This window comes from Rhinatrema bivittatum, chromosome 3 (genome assembly GCF_901001135.1).
Source record: "Rhinatrema bivittatum chromosome 3, aRhiBiv1.1, whole genome shotgun sequence".
Lineage (NCBI taxonomy): Eukaryota > Metazoa > Chordata > Amphibia > Gymnophiona > Rhinatrematidae > Rhinatrema > Rhinatrema bivittatum.
In genome coordinates this window covers 302,916,428-302,943,301 of record NC_042617.1, presented here as the reverse complement: position 1 = coordinate 302,943,301, position 26,874 = coordinate 302,916,428, and the positions used below count along the sequence as shown (strand labels likewise).

Here is a 26,874-nt window from a genome sequence, read left to right as displayed (position 1 = left end):
CAATTTCTTGACCAACCTTAGACCTACCACATGCCCTGAAAACCTGTGTCCATCATGAATCAAACTAGCCAAATCTGGTCTTAGATACCTCCTCCAGCCTATCAATGCCTCACTCTCTGAAGGCCACCTTCCAAAATCTCTAAAGAAAGCAACAATAAAGCCATTATAAAAAACCAGACCTAGACCTGAATGACCTAAATAACTAATCAACTAGTTTCCAGTATCCCATTCCTCAGCAAAGTCATCAAAAAGGCAGTCCTACAACTCACCAACTTCCTAAATATGGACAACCTTCTTGATCCCTGCCAATCACAATTCAGAACCTAACAGTACGGAAACAGTACTAGTGAACCTAGTTGATGATCTCAGGATCTGTCTAGATAATCGACAACACACACTCCTAGTACTCAGACTTCTCTGCTGCCTTAGATACTGACTACCCATCTTACTGACCTGGACATCTCGGGCTCAGCACTTAAGTGGCTTCAATCCTTCCTTAGAGGCTGCACCTAATCCATTTTCCTTGGTGCATATATCCTCACACCCCTGTTCTCTCCTGTTTGGAGCCTCCCAACCTCTATCACTTACACGATCCTGCTCTGTAAGCTACTCAGATGACAACATTCTCTTTCACAGATATGCCAACATCTAGCTATTGTGCCCCCTAGGCCCTCACCCCAATCATGCAATCTTGGATTTCAACACTAGCCTAGAGAAAGTCTAAAAACTGGCTTGACCACAAATTGATATTAAACCTCAAACACATATCCTGAGGCTTGGGAAACAAGACCACTCCTCCACCCTCTCAAGGGTGACTAGCTGGAACTCATCTCATGTCAGAAGTCTAGGTTTCCTCCTGGACTCTAAATTCACCACTGAAGCCCAAATTCTGTCAGTAAGCAAATCTGCTTGCTTCCAGTTACATCAGCTCTCTCACCTTTGTCTTCTCCGACAATTGTGCATTTGTAACTGCGATCCAGGCCTGTTATATCCTGCCTGGACTAGTGAATGTGCTGTACATTGGTCTCCCCAAGAAACTGGCCCACCGCCTACAGCTCATTTAAAACACAGCAGCTCAAGCTATACTTAAGGCCAGAAAATGATCACTTCACCTCTCTTCTCAAATCCCTTCACTGGCTCCCTACACACTACCAGGTAGTATTCAAAACTTTGGTCCTCACATTCAAAGCCCTCAAAGACCTAGCACCTGTTTATCTGCAAGATCTTTCCCCCCTACACACTCACCCACCCACTACACTCACTTCAAGTATGCTTGGTTGTGCTAGTCCCCAGAGAACAAACTCTCAATCACCAGAACATCCATCCACAGAAGCAGCCCTCACTCTCTGGAACTATTCCAGGTGACAGGTGGCCCCTGACCTACTCACATTCAGAAAATCAATGACCTCCTCCCAATAGATTCAGAGGCTTGCACAAATCTCGGACCAAACTGAAGTTCCATGAAGACAAGGATTTTTGAACAGGTGGTCTTGGATGCATTACCCTCTTCAAGATACATGACACATCCAAGTGAGCCAACAGCATCCCCTGTACTAATCCTGTAAGTTATAGCCTCTACCTGTTACCGTGAGGAAACCAAGCCAGCCCGACTGGCAGCCAGCAAGCATTTTCTGTTGCTTGGGTCAAATACTAGTCAAAATGTTGAAGGGATAAAGGTGGCACACCAGGTTAAGAGAGGGTGCCCTTCAAGTTTTTCTCTGTCTCCATCTGTTGGAAGGGAGGCATAACCCACAGTCTGGACTGATCCAGGTACATACAGGGAATGGGAAATTAAGGACAACAGCTCTTCATGAAACAATCTAACAGTAGAACTGTCCTCCCCTTCAGGGGAACACTTCACATCCTCCAACTCTCCCCCTCTGGCACTCTCCTTTAAGCCACTCTGGGCCAGGCAGAATCGTTGACTTAGATATTTGTCCTATCTTCTCATCCTCTTAACACCTGAAATCTCAAGGTTGCTCCCCTGGGAAAATGAAATCCCAGGATAAGGAACTGAGGTTGTACTCTGACCCAAAGAGAAAAGAAAATTGGGTCTTACCTGCTAATTTTCGTTCCTGTAGTACCACGGATCAGTCCAGACACCTGGTTTTGCCTCCCTTCCAGCAGATGGAGACAGAGAAAGTTTGAGGCTCTGCCTCATAACCCAGTGTGCCACCTGTGACTCCTCAGTATTGATCAGTACCCAAGCTTAACATTGAAGAAACAAACCAAATTGAACATTAAACTCTTCCCCCCCCCCCCCCCAACGAGAATGAACAAGGAACAACTGGATTAACTGGTTGCCTAAATCGCAGCAGCACCTATGCCAACCTCAATGAAGGAGACTATCAGAAAACAAGCAGACTCTCCAAAAGCTAACCTCTGATACGGGTGGGCGTCTGGACTGATCCGTGGTACTACAGGAATGAAAATTAGCAGGTAAGACCCAATTTTCTTTTCCCTGTACGTACCAGATCAATCCAGACACCTGGGATGTACCCAAGCTTCCCTTAATGAGGGTGGGACATGGAGCGTCCTGCTCGAAGCACACTCTCCAAAATGATCGACACCCAGAGCTTGGATGTCCAACCGGTAGTGTCTAGCAAAGGTGTGGAAAGATTTCCAGGTGGCCGCCCTGCAAAATTCCTGCGGGGAGACCAGCTGGCATTCAGCCCAGGAAGCAGCCTGGGAACATGTAGAGTGAGCCCGCAAACCATCCGGATCCGGGCGACCAATGCAGATATAAGAAGATGCAATAGCCTCCTTGAGCCACCTCGCTATGGTGGTCTTTGAAGCTTGATGCCATGCCACAAAACAAAAAGGTGATCAGACAAGCGAAAACTGTTAGTGACTTCCAAATTCGGTAGGATAGCCCTCCTGACATCCAGGAGCCTCAAATCTCTAGCCTGTGAGGACACCAGGTCCAGGTCTGTAAAGGCAGGGAGTTCCATGGACTGACATTAAAAGCAGAGACCACCTTGGGCAAGAAGGACGGAACCGTTCTCAAAGACACTCCCGAGTCTGAAATTCGCAGGAACATTTCCCTGCAGGACAAAGCCTGAAGCTCCGAAACCCTTTGAGCTGAGTAAATGGCCACCAAGACGACCACCTTCAAAGTGAGGTCTTAAGGATGCTTTCCTGAGGGGCTCAAAGGGTGGATCACACAGGGCCCTAAGGATGAGGTTCAAGCTCCAGGATGGACACATTCTGACCTGGAGGGCGCAATTGTTTAGCTCCGAGGAAACTGACCACATCTGGATGAGCGGCGAGAGTGGACCCGGGAATATGGCTCCTCAGACACCCCAGTGCTGCCACCTGGACCCGCAAGGAGTTGAATGATAATCCCTTCGTTAGTCCATCCTGCAAGAAATAGAGAACTGAAGATACCGAAGCCTGGCGAGGGTCAATACCCTGCGGCTTGCACAAACACTCCAAGACCCGCCAGACGACTATGCCATGGAGGTGGAGGGCTTATGCGCCCTCAAGAGGGTAGAGAAGACAGCCTCAGTATAGCCTCTTCTTTCTCAGTTGCCTCCTCTCAAAAGTCAAGCCACTAGACAAAAGCGATCTGCCTGAACGAAAAATATAAGACCTCGATGTAGAAGATTCGGTAGGTTATTGATCCGCAGAGGTCCGTCTATCGCCAGGTTGATGAGATCTGCAAACCATAGACGACATGGTCACTCTGGAGCCACCAGGATCACAGGGTCTAGGTGAGCTTCTATCCTGATCACCTTGCCTATGAGGGGCCACAGTGGGAACACGTACAAGAGGACTCTGTGCGGCCAGGGAACCACTAGCGCATCCATGGCTTCTACCCCATGCTCTTTTCTGTGGCTGAAGAATCTCTGTGCCTTGGCGTTCAAGTGCGTCACCATCAGATCTACGTGAGTGATCCCCCACCTGTGGGAGATCAAATCCATCACATTGTTCGCCAGCTCCCATTCTCTGGGGTGCATGTGGCGACGGCTGAGGAAATCTGCCTGCACATTGGTGGTCTCCGCTATATGCGTTGCTGCTAAAGTTTTCAGATGACGATCCGCCCAAGTCATCAGCATGTGCGCTTCGAGAGCCACCGGCCAGCTCTTGGTAGCACTATGCCGATTGATGTAGGCCACAGTCGTCACATTGTCCAACAGAACTCGGACTGCCCAATTGTGCAGGAGGGGGAGAAACCGCTCGAGTGCTAACCTCACCGCTCGCAGTCTCCACACAATTGATCGACCAAGTCACTTCCTCCGCTGACAAACAACCTTGAGCCACTTGCAACTGGCATACTGCTCCCCACCCGGAGAGACTGGCATCTGTAATCACCACCATCCACTGCGGGACTTCGATGTCCACCCCACGTTCCAAGTGGCCTGGAGTCAACCACTTGAGGCTGGATCTAGCAATGTCCGGGAGCTGGAGATGAAATTGTTAGACGATGGATTCCAGCAGGAAAGCAAAGCACTCTGCAGGGGCCCCATGTGAGCAAATGCCCATGGCACCAGCTCCAAGGTTGACGCCATGAAGCCAAGAACCTGGAGATAGTCCCAGACCCTGGGGGCTCTGTTTCACAACAGGAGTCATACCTGGGCGCATGCAACTTGAGACTTCTCTCCTCCAAAAGGAAAACCTTGCCCAGGTGAGTATTTCAATGGGCCCCCAGGAACTCCAAACCTTGAGATGGAGACAGGTGACTCTTGGCTAAGTTGACAACCCAATCCAGAGAGCACAGTTGGAGGACAGATGCCACCGCCTGAAAGCACTGCTGTTCTGATTTCACCCAAATCAGCCAGTAGGGATGGACTAAGATCTCGTCCCGTCTCAAGGCTGCTGCCACCACAACCATTGCTTTGGTGAAAGTCCTCGGGGCTGTGGCTAGGCCAAAGGGCAGAGCACAGAACTGAAAATGCTGACCCAGAATCATAAATCTGAGAAACCGCTGATGATCCCTGTGGATCCCTCTGTGCAGGTATGCTTAAAGTCTTTTATATACCGAAGAATAGCAGTCTGCTTTCTCTCCGGTTTACAGTATAACAACTTGATACAGGTAAATAACTTGATACAGATAACGAACATAAAAATGGGTATCATTAACTAGACATATTAACTAGACATAACGGAAACATCGTAGAAAGGTTTGAGGGAAACAATTCTAACTATGTATAAATATTGATCTAATCGGGGTATATGCTTCCATCAGATCTAGAGCCGCCAGGAACTGTCCCTTTCGTACGGCCGCGATCACGGACCAAAGGGTTTCCATACGAAACCGGGACACCTTCAGGACCCGGTTGACCTGTTTCAAGTCCAGGATAGGTCTGAAGCTTCCTTCCTTTTTCGGTACCATGAAATAAATTGAGTACCTCTCTTGCCCCTGCTCCTGGATGGGAACTGGCTCGATGGCTCCAAGCTCCTGGAGCCGTTGAAGCGTCCGATGCATGATTTGCTGCTTTGCGGAGGAACTGCCAGGTGACATCAGGAACAGGTCTGTTAGTGGGTAAGAAAACTAAAGCATAGCCTTGACGGATCACGCTTAACACCCATTGGTCCCACGTGATGTGGGCCCGCTCCTGGTAGAAAAGAGCCAATCTGCCCCCGATGTGTGGAACAGAGGAGTGGGCTGGCAGTATCTCATTGTGTAGACTTAAGTCCTCCGACTCCTTGGGAGTAGCCTTCCCTGGGCTGTCTGCGGCCATGAAAGGACAAACCAAGATGCAGTCTTCCCCGAGGGCCGGCAGTGAACAGAGGCTGGAGCTCTGCTTGGACGAAAACGTCATTGACTCTGGTATAGAGGACGAGTTGGAAACCCCTTGAGAGCTTGTGGTTTGTCCTCCAGGAGCTTAAGCCCCTTGCTATCCCCCAGATTCTTAATCAGCTGCTCAAGGTCCTCCCCAAAGAGGAGCTTCCGTTTAAATGGAAGGGTCCCGAGTTGTGCCTTCGATGACACGTTAGCTGCCTAATTTCGGAGCCACAAAATCCTCAGAGCTGAAACCGCTGAAGCCATAGTCCTGGAGGAAGTGCGAAGGTGGTCCTACAGGGCTTCAGTGCCGTAAGCCACAGCTGCCTCCAATCCCTCCACCTGCTGTGCCTCTGGGAGCGTGAGGTCCTGGGCGCTTTGTAACTGCTGCACCCAGCGGAGGCTCGCCTGCAGCATATAACTAGTGAAGATGGCCGCTCGAATGCCGAGAGCAGACACCTCGAATATTCGCTTGAGGAGAACCTCTAGCTTCCGATTCTGTAGATCTTTCAACGCTGCTGCTCCGGCAACAGGAATAGTGGTCCTCTTCATGACTGCCAAAACAGAGGAGTCTACTTTCGGAACTTTCAGGAGTTCCAACTTATTTTCTGGCAATGGATAGAGCTTGTCCATTGCCCTGCCAACCCTGAGGCCCGCCTCCGGGACGTCCAACTCCTGGATCATAAGCTGCTGCATCATCTCATGTAGAGGCAAGGTCGCAGGCGGACCCCATAAGCCCACCAAAACCAGATCCACGGTCTTCGGGCTTGTATCCGTCACAGTGGGTTCAATGCCCAGCTCCGCCAGGATGTGAGGTATCAATGGAGCCAGTTCATCCTACTGGAGTAAGTACATTACCCTAGGGTCAATCCCTTCCAGGGGCACCCCTGGGCCCCCATCATCAGTCCTGTGTGCCCCCGCAGGGGAAGGAGAAAGATGAGAGCATCCGCCAGCAGGGTCTGAGCCTTCCAAGGGCTCCACTAGTGACTGTGTCCGGGACCTGGGGGACTGTATCTTGCGGATCCGAACAGCCGATGCCGCTTCCGGTTTCTTAGGGAGCTTCTGAGGGGGATCCACAAATGAACAGAACTCCTGATCCCCTCTCTTGTGGGTGTCGTTGGCCAAAAAAGGTTTGATGCATAAGTAAGATGAATTCCGTGGAAAAACCGGAAGCCCCTATAGCCAGTCCGACTACAGGGTCCTGGTCCTCAGAATCCACTCCCGAGGCCCCCCAGGCCCTAACGGGGCTTGAATCAGTGGAAAAAAGCTCTGGAGGGGATTTCCCCTCCCCCTTTCGCTACTTCCTCCGCCTTGCAAAAAGCTTCCAAAATGGCTGCCATTCCCACGCTAAGCGGGAATGGGTTGGCCCGAGGGTTGAACTCTGCCAGCGCCAGGTCAGGCAAGGCTTGGAGAGCCGGGAACCGCCATAGGAGCGCCGGAGGGACCTTCACCACTGTGGTGGCAGGCATGGCAAATTCCCACCCCGGGAGTCTCTCCCCATATGCGGAGCAACAGCTGCTGCGGGGCATCTGAGGAGCACAGCAAGTCACGCCTGAAGCACCAACCAACACTGGAGGGTAAAGCGAGCCACTACCGAACACTCACTACCCAAAGCACGATCCCTCGTACGGTTGAGCCCCCCCCCCCCCCGGCCGCAAAAACACAGTCCTGCCGCGAGGAGCGTGGGCCGTCTGCCTTTTTTTTTTTTTTTTTTTTTTATACACCCACAGTTGTCAGCAGGGAAGGGAAACAAAGGGGAAATCCCTTCCCTGAGGGCTGGCAGAGGCTGCTAGAGGCACACCAAGAAGCTCGTTCCTGCCTCCAACCAGGGGGGGATAGTCCCACCAGGACCTCATGACGCCCTGGGAGAATATTCTCTTCCCCAAAGTTCTTTTTTTGGATCAAGTACAGAGCCACATGGTTTGCACCACTTCCATCTGCTGGAGACAGAGAAATACTGAGGAGTCACAGGTGGCACACTGGGTTATGAGGCAGAGCCTCAAACTTTCTCTGTCTCCATCTGCTGGAAGGGAGGCAAAACCCAGGTGTCTGGACTGATCAGGGTACGTACAGGGAACACCTGTTGTAACATCTTAAAAAGTCCAAAGAAATGATGACAGGCTGCAGAGGAAAGACATTAGGGAGAGAAAACAGATTATAAAAATCAGCAGTTATGTAGTTCTGGAAGAACAGACCATAGGCTCCTGCACCTTGGGATCCCAGTATGGAGGGCCTAGTTCAAACCTCTTGCTGTACCATACAATTTAGCCACCAGACCAGCCACAGAAGACCAACCACTGACTGGAACTGACTGCACTACCAGTTTCACTGGAACAGTCCTCTGGAATAGATCTCTTTTTGCTTGCCAAATTCCTCTGCAGAGTTATGACTCAATGACTTCCTCTCCATCTATCCCTGTGTTCTACAATGTGTACAGAGCATGGGCTTTCCTCCATGCTCTACTGGAGGGGTCATACTCCCTTCACCTCAAAAGAATTCCCAGGATGTGAAAGAAGTTTGCTTTTTTTTTTTTTTACTCCCTGTCTGAAGCACTGCTGAACACAGCTTCCTGAAAGGAAAGTCTGCAGATTTATTTTTTTTTTTTTTTTACATGTTTATGAAAATTAAGGCAGATGGGGAAATCAACCCAACCCAAGTTTTTCCTTTTTTAAAAAGGCAGTCCAGTCAGAGAAGAGGGAAGAAGCTTGGGGTGGGGCTGGGAGGAAACAAGGCAACAGAATGAAATGGGGAGCCCAAACCAAACCCTTGAAAACCCTTTGGTCTAAGACCATACTCAAATGGGGGAGGGAGCACAAGACTTTCACCACAGGAGCTGCCCTTCCAATCCAATCTTTTTCAAACAGCCTAATTAGGCCTCACCTCAGGGCACAAGACATGCCTTCCTATTATCTGCTGTAGACATTGCGATGTACCTAAATGTCCTGGGAACTGGAAGTGCCTTAACCCCCACAGCAGAAGTGCAGTGCCTACCACTTCAGCCTCACCTTATCAAGCATCAATACCAGATGCCCACTGGACTGTGCAGTGCAACTTCTTAGTTTGTCCATAGCTGTCTGCAGCAAGATCTGAGCTTGATCAGGTTGTGTTTGGCAGAGTCCATGGGCTAGAGATTTCACATGCTGGGGAGTGAGTTGGTGAGATCCATTCAGAATCACCTGAAGGAGAAGAGACAGTTGAGCAGAGGTAGTAACTCAAGAATTAAAAAAAAAACAAAAAACATAACATAGGGACAGTTCTGGCTACCAGAACAGAGAACAAGAAACCTACAGCCAGATTATACCTGAATTCGAATCATGCTATAAACTTGAGCATTTGTAAAAGTACGCTAAAGACAAAAAAGTTAAAGAAAATTAATCCTTACCTGCTAATTTTTGTTCCTGTAGTACCACAGATCAGTCCAGACCATGGGTTATGCCTCCCTTCCAGCAGATGGAGACAGAGAAAAACTGAGGGTACCCTCTATTTACCTGGTGCGCCCTCTGCGTCCCTTCAGTATTAAGAATATCAAAGCAGAAATTGGAAGTGTACCAAACTGGTGAATGGATCAAGCAAACCAAACTTCAGAGGTAACTATATTAACTATGTACATGTTATATTAGATAATACATGTCCTTGAGTAAAAATTTGCAAATGGAAACAAGCATTCGAGAATCTGTATAGTTCCTTCAAGCTGGCGAGTTGGCTACCTGTTCTGAATAGAGGAAAAAATTCTGCAAAGACAACCCCATAAGTCCCCAGGGCGGGCATCTGGACTGATCCGTGGTACTACAGAAACAAATTAGCAGGTAAGGATTAATTTTCTTTTCCCTGTATGTACCCGGATCAGTCCAGACTGTGGGATATACCAAAGCTTCCCTACATAGGGTGGGCCCTGGATAGCCCTGCTCAAATGACCTGCTTGCCAAACGAACCAAACACTGGTGGTTGTAGATTTAAATGATAGTGACGCACAAAAGTGTGCAATGTCGTCTGCCCAGGAAGTCGCTTGTGAAAGGAGAAAATATGCTTTAATACCTTCCGGAGGCCGCTGAAATGATTGCTTCCTTCAACCAACGAGCTATAGTGGTCTTAGAGGCCTTATTCCCTCTTTTGGGTCCTCTCCAGAGGACAAACAGATGGTCTGAAACGAAAATCATTAGTGACCTCCTCCAGGTAGCGAATGAGAACATGCTTAACATCGAGTCTAAGTTCTCTGGCGTCCTCTTCCAGAAACGCTGGGAGCCCCACAGACTGATTTAGATGAAACGCAGATACCACCTTGGGAAGAAGATGGTACAGTGCTCAGCGAAACTCCCGAAACAAACTGAGGTAGGGCTCCCTACAAGACAAGGCTTGAATTTCCGAGATTCTGCGGGCAGAACAAAAGAGAAACCAAAAAGACAGTCTTGAGAGTTAAATCCTTGAGGGTAGCTCTCTTCAGTGGCTTGCACAAAACGTGAAGAACCAAGTTCAGGCTCCAAGAGGACACAGCATGGACTGGAGGCCTCAAGTGTTTTACCCCCTTCAAGAACTGGGCGACGTCGGGATGAGATGCCAGAGGAGCTCCTTCCAGGCGACCTACAAGGGAGCAGAGGGCTGCTACCTGAACCCGAAGAGAATTGTAAGCCAAGGCCTTACCTAGACCCTTCTGTAGGAAGGAGAGAATCTGAGTTACTGAAGCTCAACGAGGATCATCCCCTATTTCTTCACACCAGGAATCAAAAACTTTCCAATCCCGGACATAAGAGAGTGAGGTGGAAGTTTTCCTGGCTTGTAAGGAGGGTAGAGATGACTGCCTCTGGGTAGCCTCTTCTCCTCAGTCGCTGCCTCAAAAGCCAGGCCGCAAGACAGAAGTGATCTGCCTGGTCGAAAAATACTGGACCCTGGTGAAGGAGATTTGAAGATGTCCCAGGCGAAGAGGGCTGTCCACTGCAAGGTTGGCTAGGTCCGCAAACCATGGCCTTCGAAGCCATTCCGATGCCACTAGGATCAAAGCTCCATGGTGGAACTATCCTCCGTAGAACCTCTCTCACTAGAGGCCATGGTGGGAACAAAGCAGGATGTCATGGGGCCAGGGAAGCACCAAAGTATCCACTCCTTCTGCTCCGTGTTCCCTTCTGTGACTGAAGCAGCATAGAGCTTTCGCATTCCTCTGAGTGGCCATCAAGTCCAGATGGGGAGTCCCCCACCAGCTGACTAGAAGCGCTGTGGCTTCCTCTGAAAGTTCCCACTTTCCGGGATCTGTGTGTTGACGGCTTAAGAAATCCACTTGTATGTTGTCCACTGCTGCAATGTTGGATGCTGCCAGGCGGGATAGGTGTTATTCCACCCATGCCATTAGCTTGTCTGTTTCCCCGAGAGACGTGCCAACTCTTTGTTCCCCCTTGCCGATTGATGTACGCCATCGTGATTGCGTTGTCTGACAGTATCCTTACTGCCTTGCCCTGCACTAGGGGGTGAAAATGCTTCAGCGCGAGATGAACCGCTCTGGTTTCCAGGCAATTGATCGGCTATTTCGCTTGCTCTGGCGTCCATTGCTCCTGAGCTGAATGAACTTGACAGACAGCTCCCCAGCTGGAGAGACTAGTATCCGTGGTAATGATCACCCACTGTGGTATCTCCAAGTCTACTCCCTGTAGCAAGTGATCCAGACTGAGCCACCAATCCAGGCTGTCCTTGGCAACTTCCAATAGCGGTAAGGGAGCTTGAAATTCCTGTGACACTCGTTTCCAATGGGAGAGTAACGCTCTCTGCAAAGGTCGCATATGCGCAAATGCCCAGGGAACTAAGTCTACAGTTGATAGCTGAGCCCAGGACTTGTAGATAATCCCATGCTGTGGGAAGTGTAAGGCAACAGAGGTGCTGTACCTGAGAAATGGGATTGAGTGCTTGATCCTGACAAAGGAAAATCTTGGCGTGCTCCTAAGAAATGCAGAGGGAGCGAGGCTGCTTTTGGCAAAATTGACCACCCATCCAAGAGAGCTTAATAGGTGCAACACCTTGTCGACTGCCAGCCTGCAAAGATCCCGGGACTTCGCCCGGATGAGCCAGTTATCCAGATAGGGATGGACCAGGACTCCCTCCTTCCGTAGGGCCACTGCCACCTCCACCATCACCTTGGTGAAGGTGCGGGGAGCGGTCGCCAGACCGAAAGGGCCTGAAACTGAAAATGCTGGCTGAGAATCTTGAAGTGGAGAAATCGCTGATGATCCTTGTGGATGGGGATGTGGAGATAAGCCTCTATGAGGTCCAAGGAAGCCAGGAACTCCCCACCGTGTACTGCCGCAATAACAGAGCGTAGCGTTTCCATTCTGAAGTGTGGGATCTTGAGGGCTCTGATGACTGTTTTGAGGTCCAAGATCGGATGGAAAGAATTTTCCTTTTTGGGAACCACGAAGTAAATGGAATAGTGGCCTAATCCTTGTTCCTTCTGGGGTACCGGAAGGATGGCTCCAAGATCGAGAAGCTTGTTGAGAGTCTGATGCACAATACGTTGTTTCTTCAGCGGACCGCAGGGAGAGAAAATGAACCTGTCTTAGGGGCTGAGAAAATTCTAAAGCGTAACCATGCTGTAGAATATCCAGAACCCACCAATCCGATGTAATTTTGACCCACTCCTCGTAAAACAGGGAGAGACGCCCCCCTATCCGGGGAGGTGAGGAGTGGGCTGGCGACCCTTCATTGTGTAGATTTTGAAGCGGAGCTTTGTGGCAATCCATCCCGAGAGGGTCTACGGCCACAAAAGGAATGAGACCAGCATTGTGATCTTGACGAAGGAGGTCTCTGTGAGACAGGCCTCGCCTGATGAAAACGCCGCTGGCCCCGGAAACAGTTCCTGGAAGAACTGAACGTCCTGGAATTCCGGACAGTCTTTTGGAAGTTTATGTACCTTGTTTTCTCCCAGGGATTTGATGATCTGTTCTAAATCCTCAAACAATAATTAGCTCTTAAAGGGGAGAGATCCCAGCTGAGTCTTCGAAGAAGTCTGCCGACCAGTTACGGAGCCAGAGAAGGCGTCTAGCAGAGACCGCTGATAACATAGACCTAGCCAGCACACAAAGGAGATCATAGAGAGCATCTGCCCCATAAGCTATCACCTCCTCTAGGCGTTCTGCCTGTTGGGCTTCCCCCAGCGGTAGTTCTTGTGTACTGAGCAGCTGTTACACCCAAAGACCTGCTCACTACATGAGGGAGCTAGATACTGCAGCTCTGACTCCCAAGGCTGATACCTCAGATTCTCTTGAGGTATACTTCCAGCTTGCGGTCTTGTAGGTCCCGCAGGGCTCCCATCACAGGAATGGTAGTTCACTTCGTGGCCACCGTCACAGATGCATCCACCTTGGGCACCTTGAGGAGCTCCAGGAATTCATCAGGAAGAGAATAGAGCTTATCCATAGCTCTTCCTACCCACAGAGGAACATCTGGAGCATCCCATTCCCTGGACAGCAATTGTAGTAGCATGGGATGAAAAGGAAAAAGTTTTTGCTAGAGGGCATAGCCCTGCTAGGACAGGATCTCCCTTAGTGGTCCCTGCACTGGTGCCTGGTGGATCCTGTGGCACATCAATATCTAACTCCGCCAGGACAAGGGGATCTAGCTCATCTTTCTGAAAGACGCAAGACTATGGATCATCCCTTTCCACCTGCATGTAAGAAGCAGGATCATCTTGGTCCAGATCAGGATCAGCGGAAGGAGGATCAGGCAGAACCGGATTGGGGACCACCCGAACCCGGGAGGATCCCTGAGAAACCCCTGTAGATTGCAAGATTCACAGGATGCTAAACACTTTAGGAGGAGGGGGGCCCTGAAGCTGAACCTTCTTGCTGAGTAATGCTGGCCAAGTAAGCTCTGTGTAATAAGAGAACAAAATCAGTTGAAAAAGCATGTGAGGGGGTTAGGGGCAGGAGGAGGATCAGCTGAACTGTCTTCCTGGTTCTACCCCCAAGGCTGGCAGGTTAACAGAAGTTAAAGCGGGTGTGGGGGAGAAAAATCTGGGTCTGGGCTGCCATGTGGCTGCATTGCAGCAGCAGAATCAGAATTCAAAATAGCCGCCATCCCCTGTCAGAAGCCGTGCCTGAGAGCGCGAGCTGGGTCCATCAGCAGCCCTCTAGGAACCCTCCCCGCCGGGGAGGCACCTTGAACAAATGCCCTCGTGGGAGAGCCGCGTCCCAGGCTCCCCGCAGGCTGAATATCACAGCATTGGGGAATGCTAAAGGCTGGCAGAAAACCATCCCCGGAGCCTGGCAGGAGCAGGTAAGAGCTATTCTAACCTCCGCTCCAAAAGAACAGAAGACTGCACTGTTTTGTTTTTTAAACAAGGAAGCTGAGGAATGTTGCTTCTCAGCTAGTGCTGCCCCGAGGAATGCAGCATCTCAGGGCAGCCGGTTGTAGTGCAGGGGGAGAGGCTGGACCACCAACTTGCACCCCCCGAGCCAGGAAATCCAAAGGAAAATGTCCCCGGTCTTACCAGAGACTTAGAGATCTGAAAACTCAATGCAGGTTCAAAATGCAAGCCTTAACCAGGCCAAATGAGAAAGTAACTTTTTTAAACTTGATCCATCCAAGAGAATAACTGCACTTAATTTAGTAGGAAGGAAAAGAGATTCTCCCAAAGTTCCTATCCTAAATACAATTTTAAATGGGAACCGCAGGTTCTGCAACCTTCATCTGCTGGACACAGAAATACTGAAGGGACGCAGAGAGCGCCCTCAAAGTTTTTCTCTGTCTCCATCTGCTGGAAGGGAGGCATAACCCATGGTCTGGACTGATCCAGGTACGTACAGGAAACTTATGAGCTTCTTTTTCAATGCTGGCAAACAGAAATAAGGGAGGTGCTGTTTACAATGCCAGCACAGAGCCTGCTAGGGCAATTTTCAATCCAGTCCTCAGGGACAACAGTTAAGTCTGGTTTTTAAGCTATCCACAGTGAATATACATAAATACATTACTCCTAGGGGAATTCTGTACTACTGCAGAGCATAGAATTTGCACAGAGTTCCTCTTCTCCCACAAGTGGAACCCATCCCGTTGCAGCGAAGGTGCAGGTCCCGTTGTGCTATGAGCAAAGCCCATCATTCGCAGCAAAGTTGGAGGTGCAAGTTCTGGCATGCTGCAAGTGGAGCAGACCCGGTGAGTGAGTGTAGAGGTTTTTTGTGCGAGAGACTGCGAGGCTAGGTGTAGAGGTGTATGTGTGAGAGACCATGTGTGAGGGTGAGAGTGCGCCAGAAAGAGGGAGTCTATGGGAGGATATTGGGAAGGAATGTATGTGTGAGAGATTGGGAGCTGGTGTGTGTGTGTAGTGTGCGTGTGAGTGTGTAGTGTGCGAGAGGGAGCCAATGTGCAGGCGTGTGTTTGAGACAAAGGGAGTGGGTGGCTGTGAGAGGGATCCTGTATAAGGGGGTGTGTATGTGCACAAGAGGGAGCCTGTGTGTCTGAGAGGGACAGAGTGGAAGGGGTTGAGCCTAGTGGGGAAGGGAAGAGAGTGGAAGGTGGAGGAGTTGGGGGACCTGAGAAGGCAAAGTGAAAGAAGACTGGCCAGGGGAGCAGGGAGGGAGGGTGGAAGGACAACCACTTCTAGGGAAATTCTACTCAAAATATTTAAAAAAATCTGTATCACATTTTAAATTAAAAATCATGTATATTGTGTTATTTTGACCAATATAAAATATGCAGAATTTCCAATTTGTGTGTGCAGAATTCTCCCAGGATTAATAAATGCATATTTGTGGCTATCTTAAAAACCAGATTGGCAGAATTTCTCTGCCCAGTCCTCTGAACCTGCCTGGTCAAAGGAAATGTCCAGCAGGCCTGTGAAGGGCAGCAACTCAGCTAAGCAGTTGCCACTTTTGTACTCAACCTGCTCTGGCATGCCCAAGAGTCAATACCACGGTACATTTGCTAAAGTAGAACCGAGCCATCCTGACTCTTGTTAATCTAGCATAATCATGACACGTGCAGAATCCATACCAATAGTGTCCTGGAGGGCGGAAATCTTACCTTCAGCAGGGCCAGGTCACAGTTTTCCCAGCCATATTCTCTTAGTTGCTTCTGCAGACTGCAAGCCTCCTCTGCCACAGCAGGATCCTTACTAGATGGAAGCAGGACCCCTTTCCAGCACCCAAGGATGTGCTCCTCCAGCGACTCAATCAGCAGCTGCACAGGAGGAAATGAAGCCCAGGGATGTACAAGAAAAAAGCTGAAGTACCTGGGTTCTGTCCCTCACTCCCACAAAAGTCACAATGAAGTTTATTCTTGCTGCCAATTTCCTTTCCTTTAGTCCTATCAGATCAATGGTTGCTCCCCCTCCTACCAGCAGATTGAGACAAAAAAAGCTTTTTAAAAGCTCTCTCCTCACTTTAGCAGGGCACTTATCCAACAAGGGCTTCCAGCTCTTCTCTCAAAACAGCAGTGTCCCTCACCATCATAACATACCATCCTTACCACATGGCCACATATTTCCCAAGTGGGTAGAAGACTGGTCTGGTTGGACTAAAAATAGTAAGTATAAATTTCACCACACTCAGCATTGCTACCAGATCATTGGGAAATAGCCAAGTTTCCTTACAATCGGGTGGAAGGAAGTCAATGCAGCTTTTTAAACTCCCTCAAAGGCAGTCTCAGCCTTGGCCTGCAAATCTAGTCTATAATATCTGGAAAACAAAGGTAAGGAAGACCACATCGCCTCTAGAAACCTCTTCGAAATATTGCCATATATATTTTGCCCAAGATGCCTGTGAGCATATATGGGCCAATGTAAGACCCATGGCAAATCAGGCGCTCGTTATGTGCATGGGTTTTGATCACCGCACGCAGCTGAAGCTGCCGTTTCTGCAGGCTGTAAAAAGTTATGCAAATGATTTGTACGCCGAAATCCATACTTGTATAGAAAAATGCAAATACCAAAACATGATACAGGGCCTATGTAATAAGTGGTTGCATCCTTGCTCAAAAATAGTGCCGATAATCCTCACATAGAAGCGAGTGAGAGCACGAATGGGTCTCCCTATTAAGGGAAAGTATGACAAATATTAAAAACACTTTCCAATTAACTGTGCTGCAGAACACAAATATTTTCATGGGTGATAATTAAGAACAATCTTGCTGCTCTTCTGGCTGTGTATCTGTCCGCACAGGGAAGCGCCTACCTCTGTGCCTAGCTTACCTTGTCTTTTGGGCACTGAGCTAGGTGCTTACTTGGTCGCCAATGTATGCCGTCGGGTGCCCAGAAAGGTGCCTAACTACCAAGTGCCTAGCTCAGAGCCCGAGCAGCAATCGTAGCTAGGCCCTTTACTTGGTCTCGAATATATGCCATCGGGCACCCAGAAAGGCGCCTAGCTAAGATGGCCACTCGGATGCCGAGATAGGCGCTAGGCTAGCTGGTTTTCAGGACACCGACATAGGCCCCCCCCCCCGAAATCGGCACTGACAATTAACTTGTGCCCCGACTATGGCAGTAAAAAGCCCGCATTAAGAAACCCGTACTAGCATTAGCTAATCATAGGCAATGCAGGGAGCTGCGCTAATCACCTCCTTTGCATGCTGTTAGCATGTATCCACGCAGGAAAAGCCATGTGTAAGCGTGTTCGTACATGCTTTTTTTCCCTCCCCACACAAAACTTATTACATCCCCGTATAGGGCTTTGTGCGGGAAAACACGTACGAACACGTGTACAGGCACGCACAAACCTGCAGCAGCTTCAGCACACTATTACATCGGTCCCATAGATTGAGCATAGAGCCCTTTGATATGCTGAGATGGCGGCCAATACTTTATTTAATTTTCTGAAGGGGCTAGTAATCTTCAGTTATCTTAAAAGAACCAGACAGTTATTGGAGATTCTCTGTTCCTCAGTCCTGAAAAACCAGAAGGAAAATGATCCAGTTTAAATGAAAGACAACCTTTGGCGGAAAGGAAGTCAATACTCACCTAGCTCTTGAGGGGAAAAGAAAAAGGAAAATTGGTTCTTACCTGCTAATTTTTGTTCCTGTAGTACCATGGATCAGTCCAGGACAGCTGGGTTTTGCCTCCCCTCCAGCAGATGGAGACAGAAAAAGTCTTTGTGGACTCTGTCCTATACCCCTGAGGTGCCACCTAGTGTCTGCCAGTATTACACTGTATCCAAGCAGAAATTATATAAACCATAACGGCAACCAGAAACAACCTCCCCTTGAAGAGCAGAAGATGAAAACATGAAACTCAATGAATGAACGAAACATGCCCAAGACCTTTCCCTGAAAAAGGGGGGCAGTCAGTAAAACTTGCAGAAAAATTGATTAGCTACTGGCCTAGCTGACTCTCCATTTCTCCCCTCCCGGGCAGGCATCTGGACTGATCCATGTTACTACAGTAATGAAAGTTAGCAGGTAAGAACCAATTTTCCTTTCCCTGTTTTAGATGTTTCATGATCCTCTGAATTACTCTGCTCACCACGCCCCAGAGGAAAAACAAAGGGGATCACCTAATTGCCACTCCTGCACTAGGACATTATTTCCTTGGGCCCCAGCTTCCTTCCTGCTGAAGGGTATCTGGGATTTGGCATTTCCCCTAAAAGCCACAGGTCCATCTGCAGTCTGCCCCATTCTTTCAAAATGAATCAAAAGCTTGCTTCTCCTAGTTCCATTTTCCCAGATCCAGAGAACGTCTGCTCAAGTAGTCTGCCTGAATGCTCTCCCAGTCCACAATATGGGCCATCAAAATGCTTGTCTGCCCATTTTGTTAACAGCACTACTTCTTGCACCATGAGAGCTTTGTGTCCCTCCCCCCATCTGTTGACATAATATAAGAAATGCCATACTGGGTCAGACCAAGGGTCCAGATAGATCACAAGCTACTATTGCTTATTACCATAATAGCAGTTTATGGATTTAAGCTCTAGGAGCTTATCCAAACCTTTTTTAAACCCAGTTACACTAACTGCTGAAACTACATTCCTTGCCAATGAATTCCAGAGTTTAACTATGCGCTGAGTGAAAAAGAATTCTTAGATTTGTTTTAAATGAGCTACTTGCTAACTTCATGGAGTGCCCCCTGGTCCTATTATCTGAGTGTAAAAAACAAGTTTACATTAACTTGTTCAAGTCCTTTCATGATTTTGTAGACTATCATATCCCCCCCTCAGTTGTCTCTTCTCCAAAGTGAACAGCTCTAACTTCTTTAGCCTTTCGTCATAGGGGAGCTGTTTCATGCCCCAAATCATTTTGGTCATCCTCCTCTGCACTTTCTCCATTGCAGCTATATCCTTTGAGATGAGATGACCAGAATTGCACAGTATTCAAAGTGAGGTCTCACCATGGAGCAATACAGAGGCATTATATCCTTTTTATTTTCCATTCCCTTCCTAATAATTCCTAACATTCAGGCCAATACAGTAAGGAGCGGTAGGAAGAGGTCCGTTACGGCTGGGCGCACCCGCGTTTGCCGCACGCACAGTTCGGATCACCTACCGCTCGATACTGTATTTAAATAGCTTGCAAAAGCAAGCCGTGTCCAAGAAGCGTCCGTGAAGCGTTAGGCCCGCATAATTTGTTTTACTGTATAGAGCACTATACAGCGCCTATACAGTATCCTGGGTGCGTTGGTACCTGTCATTTCAAATGACGTTTGAAATGACAGGTACCAGGGGGGATTACGAGTCCTCTCCCCCCCCTCCCGAAGCAAGGCAGTGCGAAAATTAACACAAAAGTGAATAAAGTGTAATAAGAGTAAACTTACTGCATGTGAATTTTCTTTGAACAGTCCTCTCTCTCCTCCCGAGGCGCGTACTGCGGCTCCCCTGCCTCCCAGGGGCAACCGGCAGCGAAAGCAGCGGGTGAAAGTGAATGAATGCACGCCCGTATGCAGCAGGAGCCGGCGGGCGTGCATTCATCCAGGTGGAGGGAGCCATGGCGAAAGTGACTTCCAGCAGCCCCCGCCGGCGGTGAATGAATGCGCGCCTGTGCGTGCAATTTGGGAGCTCAAGACGTGACGTCACAACGTTTGACGTCACGGTGTGTGACGTCGGCGTTCGCTAATGCACTGCCTTGAGCACCCAAATTGCACACAGGCGGGCATTCATTCACCTTCGCCAGCGGGGGCAGGGGAGCCAAAGCGGCTTCCAGCAGCCCCCGCTGGCAAAGGTGAATGAATGCAATTTGGGCGCTCAAGGCAGTGCATTAGCGAACGCCGACATCACACGCCGTGACGCCAAACGTTGTGACGTCACGCCTTGAGCGACCAAGTTGCGCGCATTCATTCACCTTCGCCGGCAGGGTCTGCTGGAAGCAGCTTTCGCCGCCGGCTCCCTCCTCCTGGATGAATGCACACCCGCCGGCTCCCGCCGCGTACGGCCATGCATTCATTCACTTTCGCCTGTACGCTTTCACCCGGGAGGCAGGGGAGCCGGGACTGTTCAAAGACAATTCACATGCAGTAAGTTTACTTTTATTATACTTTATTTACTTTTGTTTTAATGACATGTCGAGCCAATTTTCGCCCTGCGAGGGGGTCGTTGCCCATGAAATTTCGTCTCTCTGACCTGACGCTCCACACTAACGCAGGGTTAAGGGTAGGCGGTAAGTTAGCAGGTTAAACGCACGGCAAAACTACAGGTTAAAGAGGAGATAATCGGGGCGCACATTACTGTATGGGAGGGAATAGCTAACCGGAGCGTTTACATCTCATATACATGCTGCGGGCGGAAAGGGTTATCGGTTGATTTAAAGAAGCGGTAAGGATGAGTTAAAAGGGATAGTGAATCGCGGGTTGGACTTACGCGGCCAAATTGTGAGTTAGAAGCGGGTTAGAAGCAGGGTAACCGCGGCCGCGCTTTACTGTATCGGCCTGATTGTTTGCTTTGATCGCCACAGCACACTGGGCTGACTATTTCAATGCCTAGATATCTTTCCTGGGTGGTAACTCCTAAGTAGAACCTAACATTGTGCAACTACAGCAAGGGTTATTTTTCTCTATATGCATCACTTGGCACTTGTCCTTGTTAAATTTCATCTGTCATTTGGAAGCCCAATCTTCCTCCTGCAATTTATCACGATCCACTTGAGATTTAACTACTCTGCATAATTTTGTGTCATTCGCAGATCTGATCACTTCACTCGTCATACCCCTTTTCCAGATCATTTATAAATATATTAAAGCGCACCGGTCCAGGTTCAGATCCCTGAGGCACTCCACTATTTTTACACCGGTATTCATAAAATTTCATATTGGGTTACATTTTCTCTTAGCCTGTCTTATCAATGTCTTACATTTAACTTGCCAATGCTTATGCTTTATTGTATTTTCTTCTGAAGGATCCTCCTTCCAATTTTTGAATGAAGATCTTTTGGCTAAAATAACCTGTCACCTCACCTTTTAACCATGCCGGTAATAGTTTTGCCTTCCTTCCACCTTTCTTAAAGGACAGAATGCATCTGGTCTGTGCTTCTAGGATTTTTTTTTTTTTTAAACAATGTCCATGCCTGTTGCACACTTTGTAGCTGCACCTTTCAGGTTTTTTTTTCTATTTTTCTCAAAATTTCCCCTTTGAAAGTTTAGTGCTAGAGCCATGGATTACATACTACCCCCTTTCCAGTCATTAATTCAAATTTGATCATATTATGATCACTATTGCCAAGTGGCCTCACCACCGTTAACTCTCACCAAATCCTGTGCTCCACTGAGAAATAGATCTAAAATTGCTCCCTCATGTCGGTTCCTAAACCAATTGCTCCATAACACTGTTTTATTCCATCCAGGAACTTTCTCTCTAGCATGCCCTGATGTTTCACTTACCCAGTCAATATTGGGGTAATTGAAATCTCCCATTAATACAAGAAAATTATTACTTACCTGCTAATTTTCGTTCCTGTAGTACCATGGATCAGTCCAGACAGTGGGTTATGTCCCCAATCCAGCAGATGGAGTCAGCACAAACTTTGAGGGGGCGTCACCCTATATACCACTACCCCCTCTGCAGGAGTTCAGTATCGAGTATATCAAAGCCCGAGTGGAAAAACAGAACCCCTTATTGGATCAAGTTTCCAAATAATCGGCCCCAAACGCCGTGCAACTATAATAACGAACGCAAAAACTGCAAGTCCCTACCAATGGGTAGGAAACATTGAACGCAGCTATACAACCTGTAGGGAACTGCGAAAAACAGTAGAATCTGAAAGAGCCATGAAGGACAGGCTCAGAGAAGATCCAGGCTCAGAGAGGAGCCGAGCAGACTGAGAAAACCCATACGCGGTGGGCGTCTGGACTGATCCATGGTACTACAGGAACGAAAATTAGCAGGTAAGTAATAATTTTCTTTTCCCTGTACGTACCTGGATCAGTCCAGACCGTGGGATGTACCCAAGCTTCCCTAAATCGGGTGGGGTCCTGCGAGGCCTGCTCGGAGAACCTGCTCGCCAAAATGCCCAGAGACTGGAGAGGCGAGATGTAGGCGATAGTGCCTCGAGAACGTATGTAACGATTTCCAGGTGGCTGCTCTACAGATTTCCTGAGAAGAAACCGAGCGAGCCTCCGCCCAGGAGGCCGCCTGAGAACGTGTAGAGTGCGCGACAATTCCGGGTGGGGGAGTCCGCCCCATCCCAATATAGGAAGCTGCAATGCCAGCCTTCAGCTATCTGGCAATGGTCGTCTTCGAGGCCTGGGCCCCCTACTTAAGGCCGGACCAAAGCACGAAGAGAAGGTCAGACGTCCGGAAATCATTCGTAGCCTCCAGATAGAGACGCAGAGTGCGCTTGACGTCCAAGAGACGGAGAGACTTCGGCTCAGACGAAGAGAAGGACGGCAGTTCCACCGTTTGATTCACATGAAACGCAGACACCACCTTCGGGAGAAATGATGGAACGGTTCGGATGGAAACTCCAGAGTCAGAGAAACGTAGATAAGGCTCTCTACACGAAAGAGCCTGTAGTTCCGATATGCGGCGAGCGGAACATATCGCCACCAGAAACACTGCCTTAAGGGTGAGATCCTTAAGCGTTGCACTCCGCAGGGGCTCGAACGGAGGTCCCGACAGGGAGCGAAGGACGAGGTTGAGATTCCAGGATGGACAAGGATCTCGCAACGGAGGCCGCAAGTGTTTAACACCCTTGAGAAAACGCACAATGTCCGGGTGCTGTAGCAGAGAGCCTCCATCGCGCAAGAGCGATTCAAGGGCGGCCACCTGAACCCGCAGGGAATTATAGGCGAGCCCCTTGTCCACCCCCGCTTGTAGAAACTGCAGGATCTGAGGAACAGAAGCTGCAGTGGGTCCCGCGTTCTGGCTGGAACACCAGGACTCGAACACCTTCCAGACTCGAACGTAGGCTACCGACGTCTTCCGTGAGCGCAACAGCGTTGGCACTACCACCTCCTGGTAGCCCCGGAGGCGGCGCCTTTCCAAAGCCATGCCGCAAGACAAAAGAGTTCTGCCAGATCGAAAAATACCGGACCCTGATGCAAGAGGTGGGGAAGATGTCCCAGCCGGATGGGTCAGTCGATAACCAGCTGTAGCAGGTCTGCAAACCAGGGACGCCTGGGCCATTCTGGCGCGACGAAGATCACAGTTCCCAGATGAGCCTCTATTCGGCGGAGTATTCTGCCCACCAGCGGCCACGGCGGGAATGCGTAGAGAAGAAGGTGGGACGGCCACGGAAGCACCAGGGCATAGACTCCTTCCGCGCCTCGCTCCCTGCGGCGACTGAAGAAGCGGGGAGCCTTGGTGTTTCGAGCGGACGCCATCAGATCCAGGTGGGGGGGGCCCCCACCGATGGACGAGCAACTGCATCGCCTCGTCGGATAGTACCCATTCTCCGGGATCCAGTGGTTGACGACTGAGGAAATCCGCCTGGACGTTGTCTACTCCTGTGATGTGCGAGGCCGCTAGGCGGACCAGATGTCGCTCTGCCCACTGCATTAACATCGCTGCTTCGAGCGCGACCTGCGGGCTGCGAGTGCCGCCTTGGCGGTTGATATAGGCCACGGTGGTCGCGTTGTCGGACAAGACCCTGACCTCCCGATACCGAAGAAGGGGCAGGAAGTGTCGCAGAGCTAGTCTGACCGCTCTGGTCTCCAGGCGATTGATGGACCACTTCGACTCCTCCTCGGACCACGTCCCCTGCGTGGCGCTGCGGTCGCACACTGCTCCCCAGCCGACGAGACTGGCATCGGTGGTGACCACCACCCAATCCGGCAGATCGAGGGACACGCCGCGAGCCAGAGGTGCGCAAACGCCCAAGGGACCATGTCGATGGTGGAGCCCATCACCCCCAGGAGCTGCAGGTAGTCCCAGGAGGTGGGTCTGGTAACGCAGAGAACCGCTGTATGTGATCAAAGTGCGCTATGTCCATCCGTAGAAAAACCTTGCCCAGACGGGTGTCGAAGGTCGCCCCCAAAAATTCAAACGCTGCGAGGGCACGAGGGAGCTCTTGGAGAAATTCACCACCCATCCCAGGGACTGCAGGAACTGTACCACCCGGGCTACCCCAGCCTGCCCGTGGTGGAAAGATTTCGCTCGAACGAGCCAAGCGTCCAGATAAGGATGAACTAGGACGCCCTCCTTCCGCAGGGCAGCCGCCACCACCACCATGATCTTGGTGAGAGTGCGCGGAGCCGTTGCTAACCCGAATGGGAGGGCTATGAATTGAAAATGCTGGTCCAGAATCTTGAACCGGAGAAGGCGATGATGCTCCTGGCGGATGGGGATATGCAGGTAGGCCTCCGTCAGGTCCAAGGAGGCGAGGCACTCCCCCCGATGCACCGCCGTGATCACAGACCGCAGCGTTTCCATGCGGAACCGGACCACCCGGAGGGACTTGCTGACCTCCTTGAGGTCCAGGATGGGTCGGTAGGAGCCGTCCTTCTTGGGCACCACGAAGTAGATGGAATAATGGCCCGAGCCCACCTCTCCTAAGGGCACGGGCGCAATAGCGCCGATCTCCTGACGCCTGTCGAGCGTCAGCTGCACCGCCCTGCGCTTGGGTCCCGATCCGTAGGGGGAGAAGATGAACCTTCCCTGCGGAGCGCGGACAAACTCCAATGCGTAGCCGTGTTCTATGGTGTCCAAGACCCACTGGTCTGTTGTAATTTGCGCCCACTCCTGGTAGAACCACGCCAGCCGGCCCCCAATCCTGGGGACGGCGGAGTGGGCGAGCCTGACATCATTGCTAGGACTTGGGAGCGGGGTGTCCCGCCCCGAGGGCAGGGCGCGCGGGCCGGCGCCCGCGAAAGGAGCGCAACCAGGGCTGAGACCTGGGAGCGGAGGATCTGGAGCCCGGTCTGTAGTTCCTGTAGCGGCGTTGTGCTCTGGCTCTGGTCCGAGATGACGAAAACGCCCTAGAAGACCGATATCTGTCCTCTGGGAGCCAATGCACCGCATTTTCCCCCAGGGACTTGATGATCTGATCCAAATCCTCCCCAAAGAGGAACTTACCCCTGAAAGGCAGGGAACCTAGACTCGACTTGGAGGACGTATCCGCCGCCCAATTGTGAAGCCACAGCAAAAGCAGAGCCGCCACAACCGAAGCCATGGATCGTGCCAGCACCCTGAACCGGTCATACGAGGCATCCGCCCCGTACGCCACCGCCGCCTCCAGTCTATCCGCCTGGGCGGCCTCCTCAGGAGACAGGACCTGGGACTTGAAAAGTTGTTGTACCCAGAGTAGGCTTGCCCGCTGGGCAAGGGAACTGCACATTGCTGCTCGCATCCCCAGCGCAGAGACCTCAAAGACCCTTTTAAGGAACACTTCCAACTTGCGATCCTGCGTGTCCCGCAGGGCCGCTCCTCCCGTCACTGGGATCGTCGTCCTCTTCGTGACTGCCGACACTGCGGAGCCCACCTTTGGCACCTTTATGAGATCTAGGAAATCTTCAGGCAGAGGATACAGCTTTTCCATGGTACGTCTGACCTTCAGGGAAGCCTCCGGGGTGTCCCACTCCCTAGTGAGAAGCTGGAGGAAAGATTCGTGGATGGGAAAAGCCCAGGCCCTCGGACGAAGAGCTGCCAGGACCGGATCCCCCTTCTTCGACGAGGTGACAACCGCGGGCGCTACCGGCGCGGGCGGTTCCGGTGGAGGGTCCAGGTCCAAACTCCTGAATAATCAGCGGGATCAGGTCATCCAGTTCGTCCCTCTGGAAGAGACGCAGCGTGCGCGGATCTTCCCCGTCCGGTGTGGAGTCCGCTAGGCCCAAGTCCGTAACATCTGGGTCGGGATCCGCTGATCCGGTCGCCGCTCCCACCGGTCCTGGGGGAGGCCGAACCCGAACGGGGGGGTTGGGGGCCCCCACTCCCGTCAAGACGGGGGGGCCAGCACAGACGTCGACGTGCGAGGTACCTTAGCCGGGGGAGGTTCCGCCGGCGTGTCCAGCCCCTGCAGATATGCCGTATGCATAAGCAGAATAAATTCTGGAGAAAACCCCGGACGGCCCGAGGGGGCTCCGGACGGAGGAGAGGCCGTGGTACACTGTCCCTGCAGGCCCGGCTCCGGTACCAGGGTCGGGGGCGAAACCGCAACCGCCTCCCTATCCTCCAGCGGTCCCTGATTCCCCTCAGGGCGCTGGGTGTGTAAAATGGCCGCCGTTCCCGCCAGGAATGGGGGAGGGGCCGGCCCACGCTGCCCGGGCAAACTGGGAAAGAAGGCAAAATCGGTGAGGGACTGCGAGGTGCCCTCCCCCCCGGGGAGGCACAGAGCGCAGATGCCCTCCCGAGAGATGCGTGACCCCGGCTCCCCGCAGGCCGAACAGCGAGAAGGCCGCGGCATCGAGATCACGTGGCAGCGAAGAATGGCAGCGAAAACCGTGGTAACTAATTACCTGAGCCTCGGGGGGGCCGCGAGTGAAGGAAAACGGCGCCGCGGGGGGGCCCTGTCGGCCTGCACTGCCCGCCGGGTGAGGATCCAAGCGCCGCGGGGGGCCCTCCTGGCCACACGACCCGCCGAAAACGTCCTCCCTGCCTGCCACAGCAGCCCCTGAGGAGCTGCAAAATGGCCGCCGGCAAGCAAAAATCAGTGCGGAGAGGCCGGCTCCACCGGCATCCGCTCGGTACAGAAGGTGAGAGAGCTGCAAAAAGAAAGGCAACAGACCCAAAACCAAACTTACCCCGTTCAAGCAGCACAGGCAAGAGAGAGAGACAGAGGGTAAGGAAAAAGCAGCTCCCTAAAAATTGAAACTTTTTCTTTTTTTTTTT

The 26,874-nt window shown here is 50.9% G+C and overlaps 1 protein-coding gene across 1 annotated transcript in view; it reads right to left on the bottom strand.

Moving 5' to 3' along the window:
* ESPL1 (extra spindle pole bodies like 1, separase) overlaps nt 1–26,874 on the bottom strand; it is a 259,280-nt gene that overhangs the window by 34,750 nt on the left and 197,656 nt on the right. Inside the window, exons 25-26 of the mRNA XM_029595078.1 lie at nt 15,722–15,877; nt 8,731–8,901 (exon numbers count right to left, since the gene is read on the bottom strand). Of these exons, the coding sequence (XP_029450938.1) occupies nt 8,731–8,901; nt 15,722–15,877 (327 nt within the window). The remainder of the gene's footprint in view (nt 1–8,730; nt 8,902–15,721; nt 15,878–26,874) is intronic.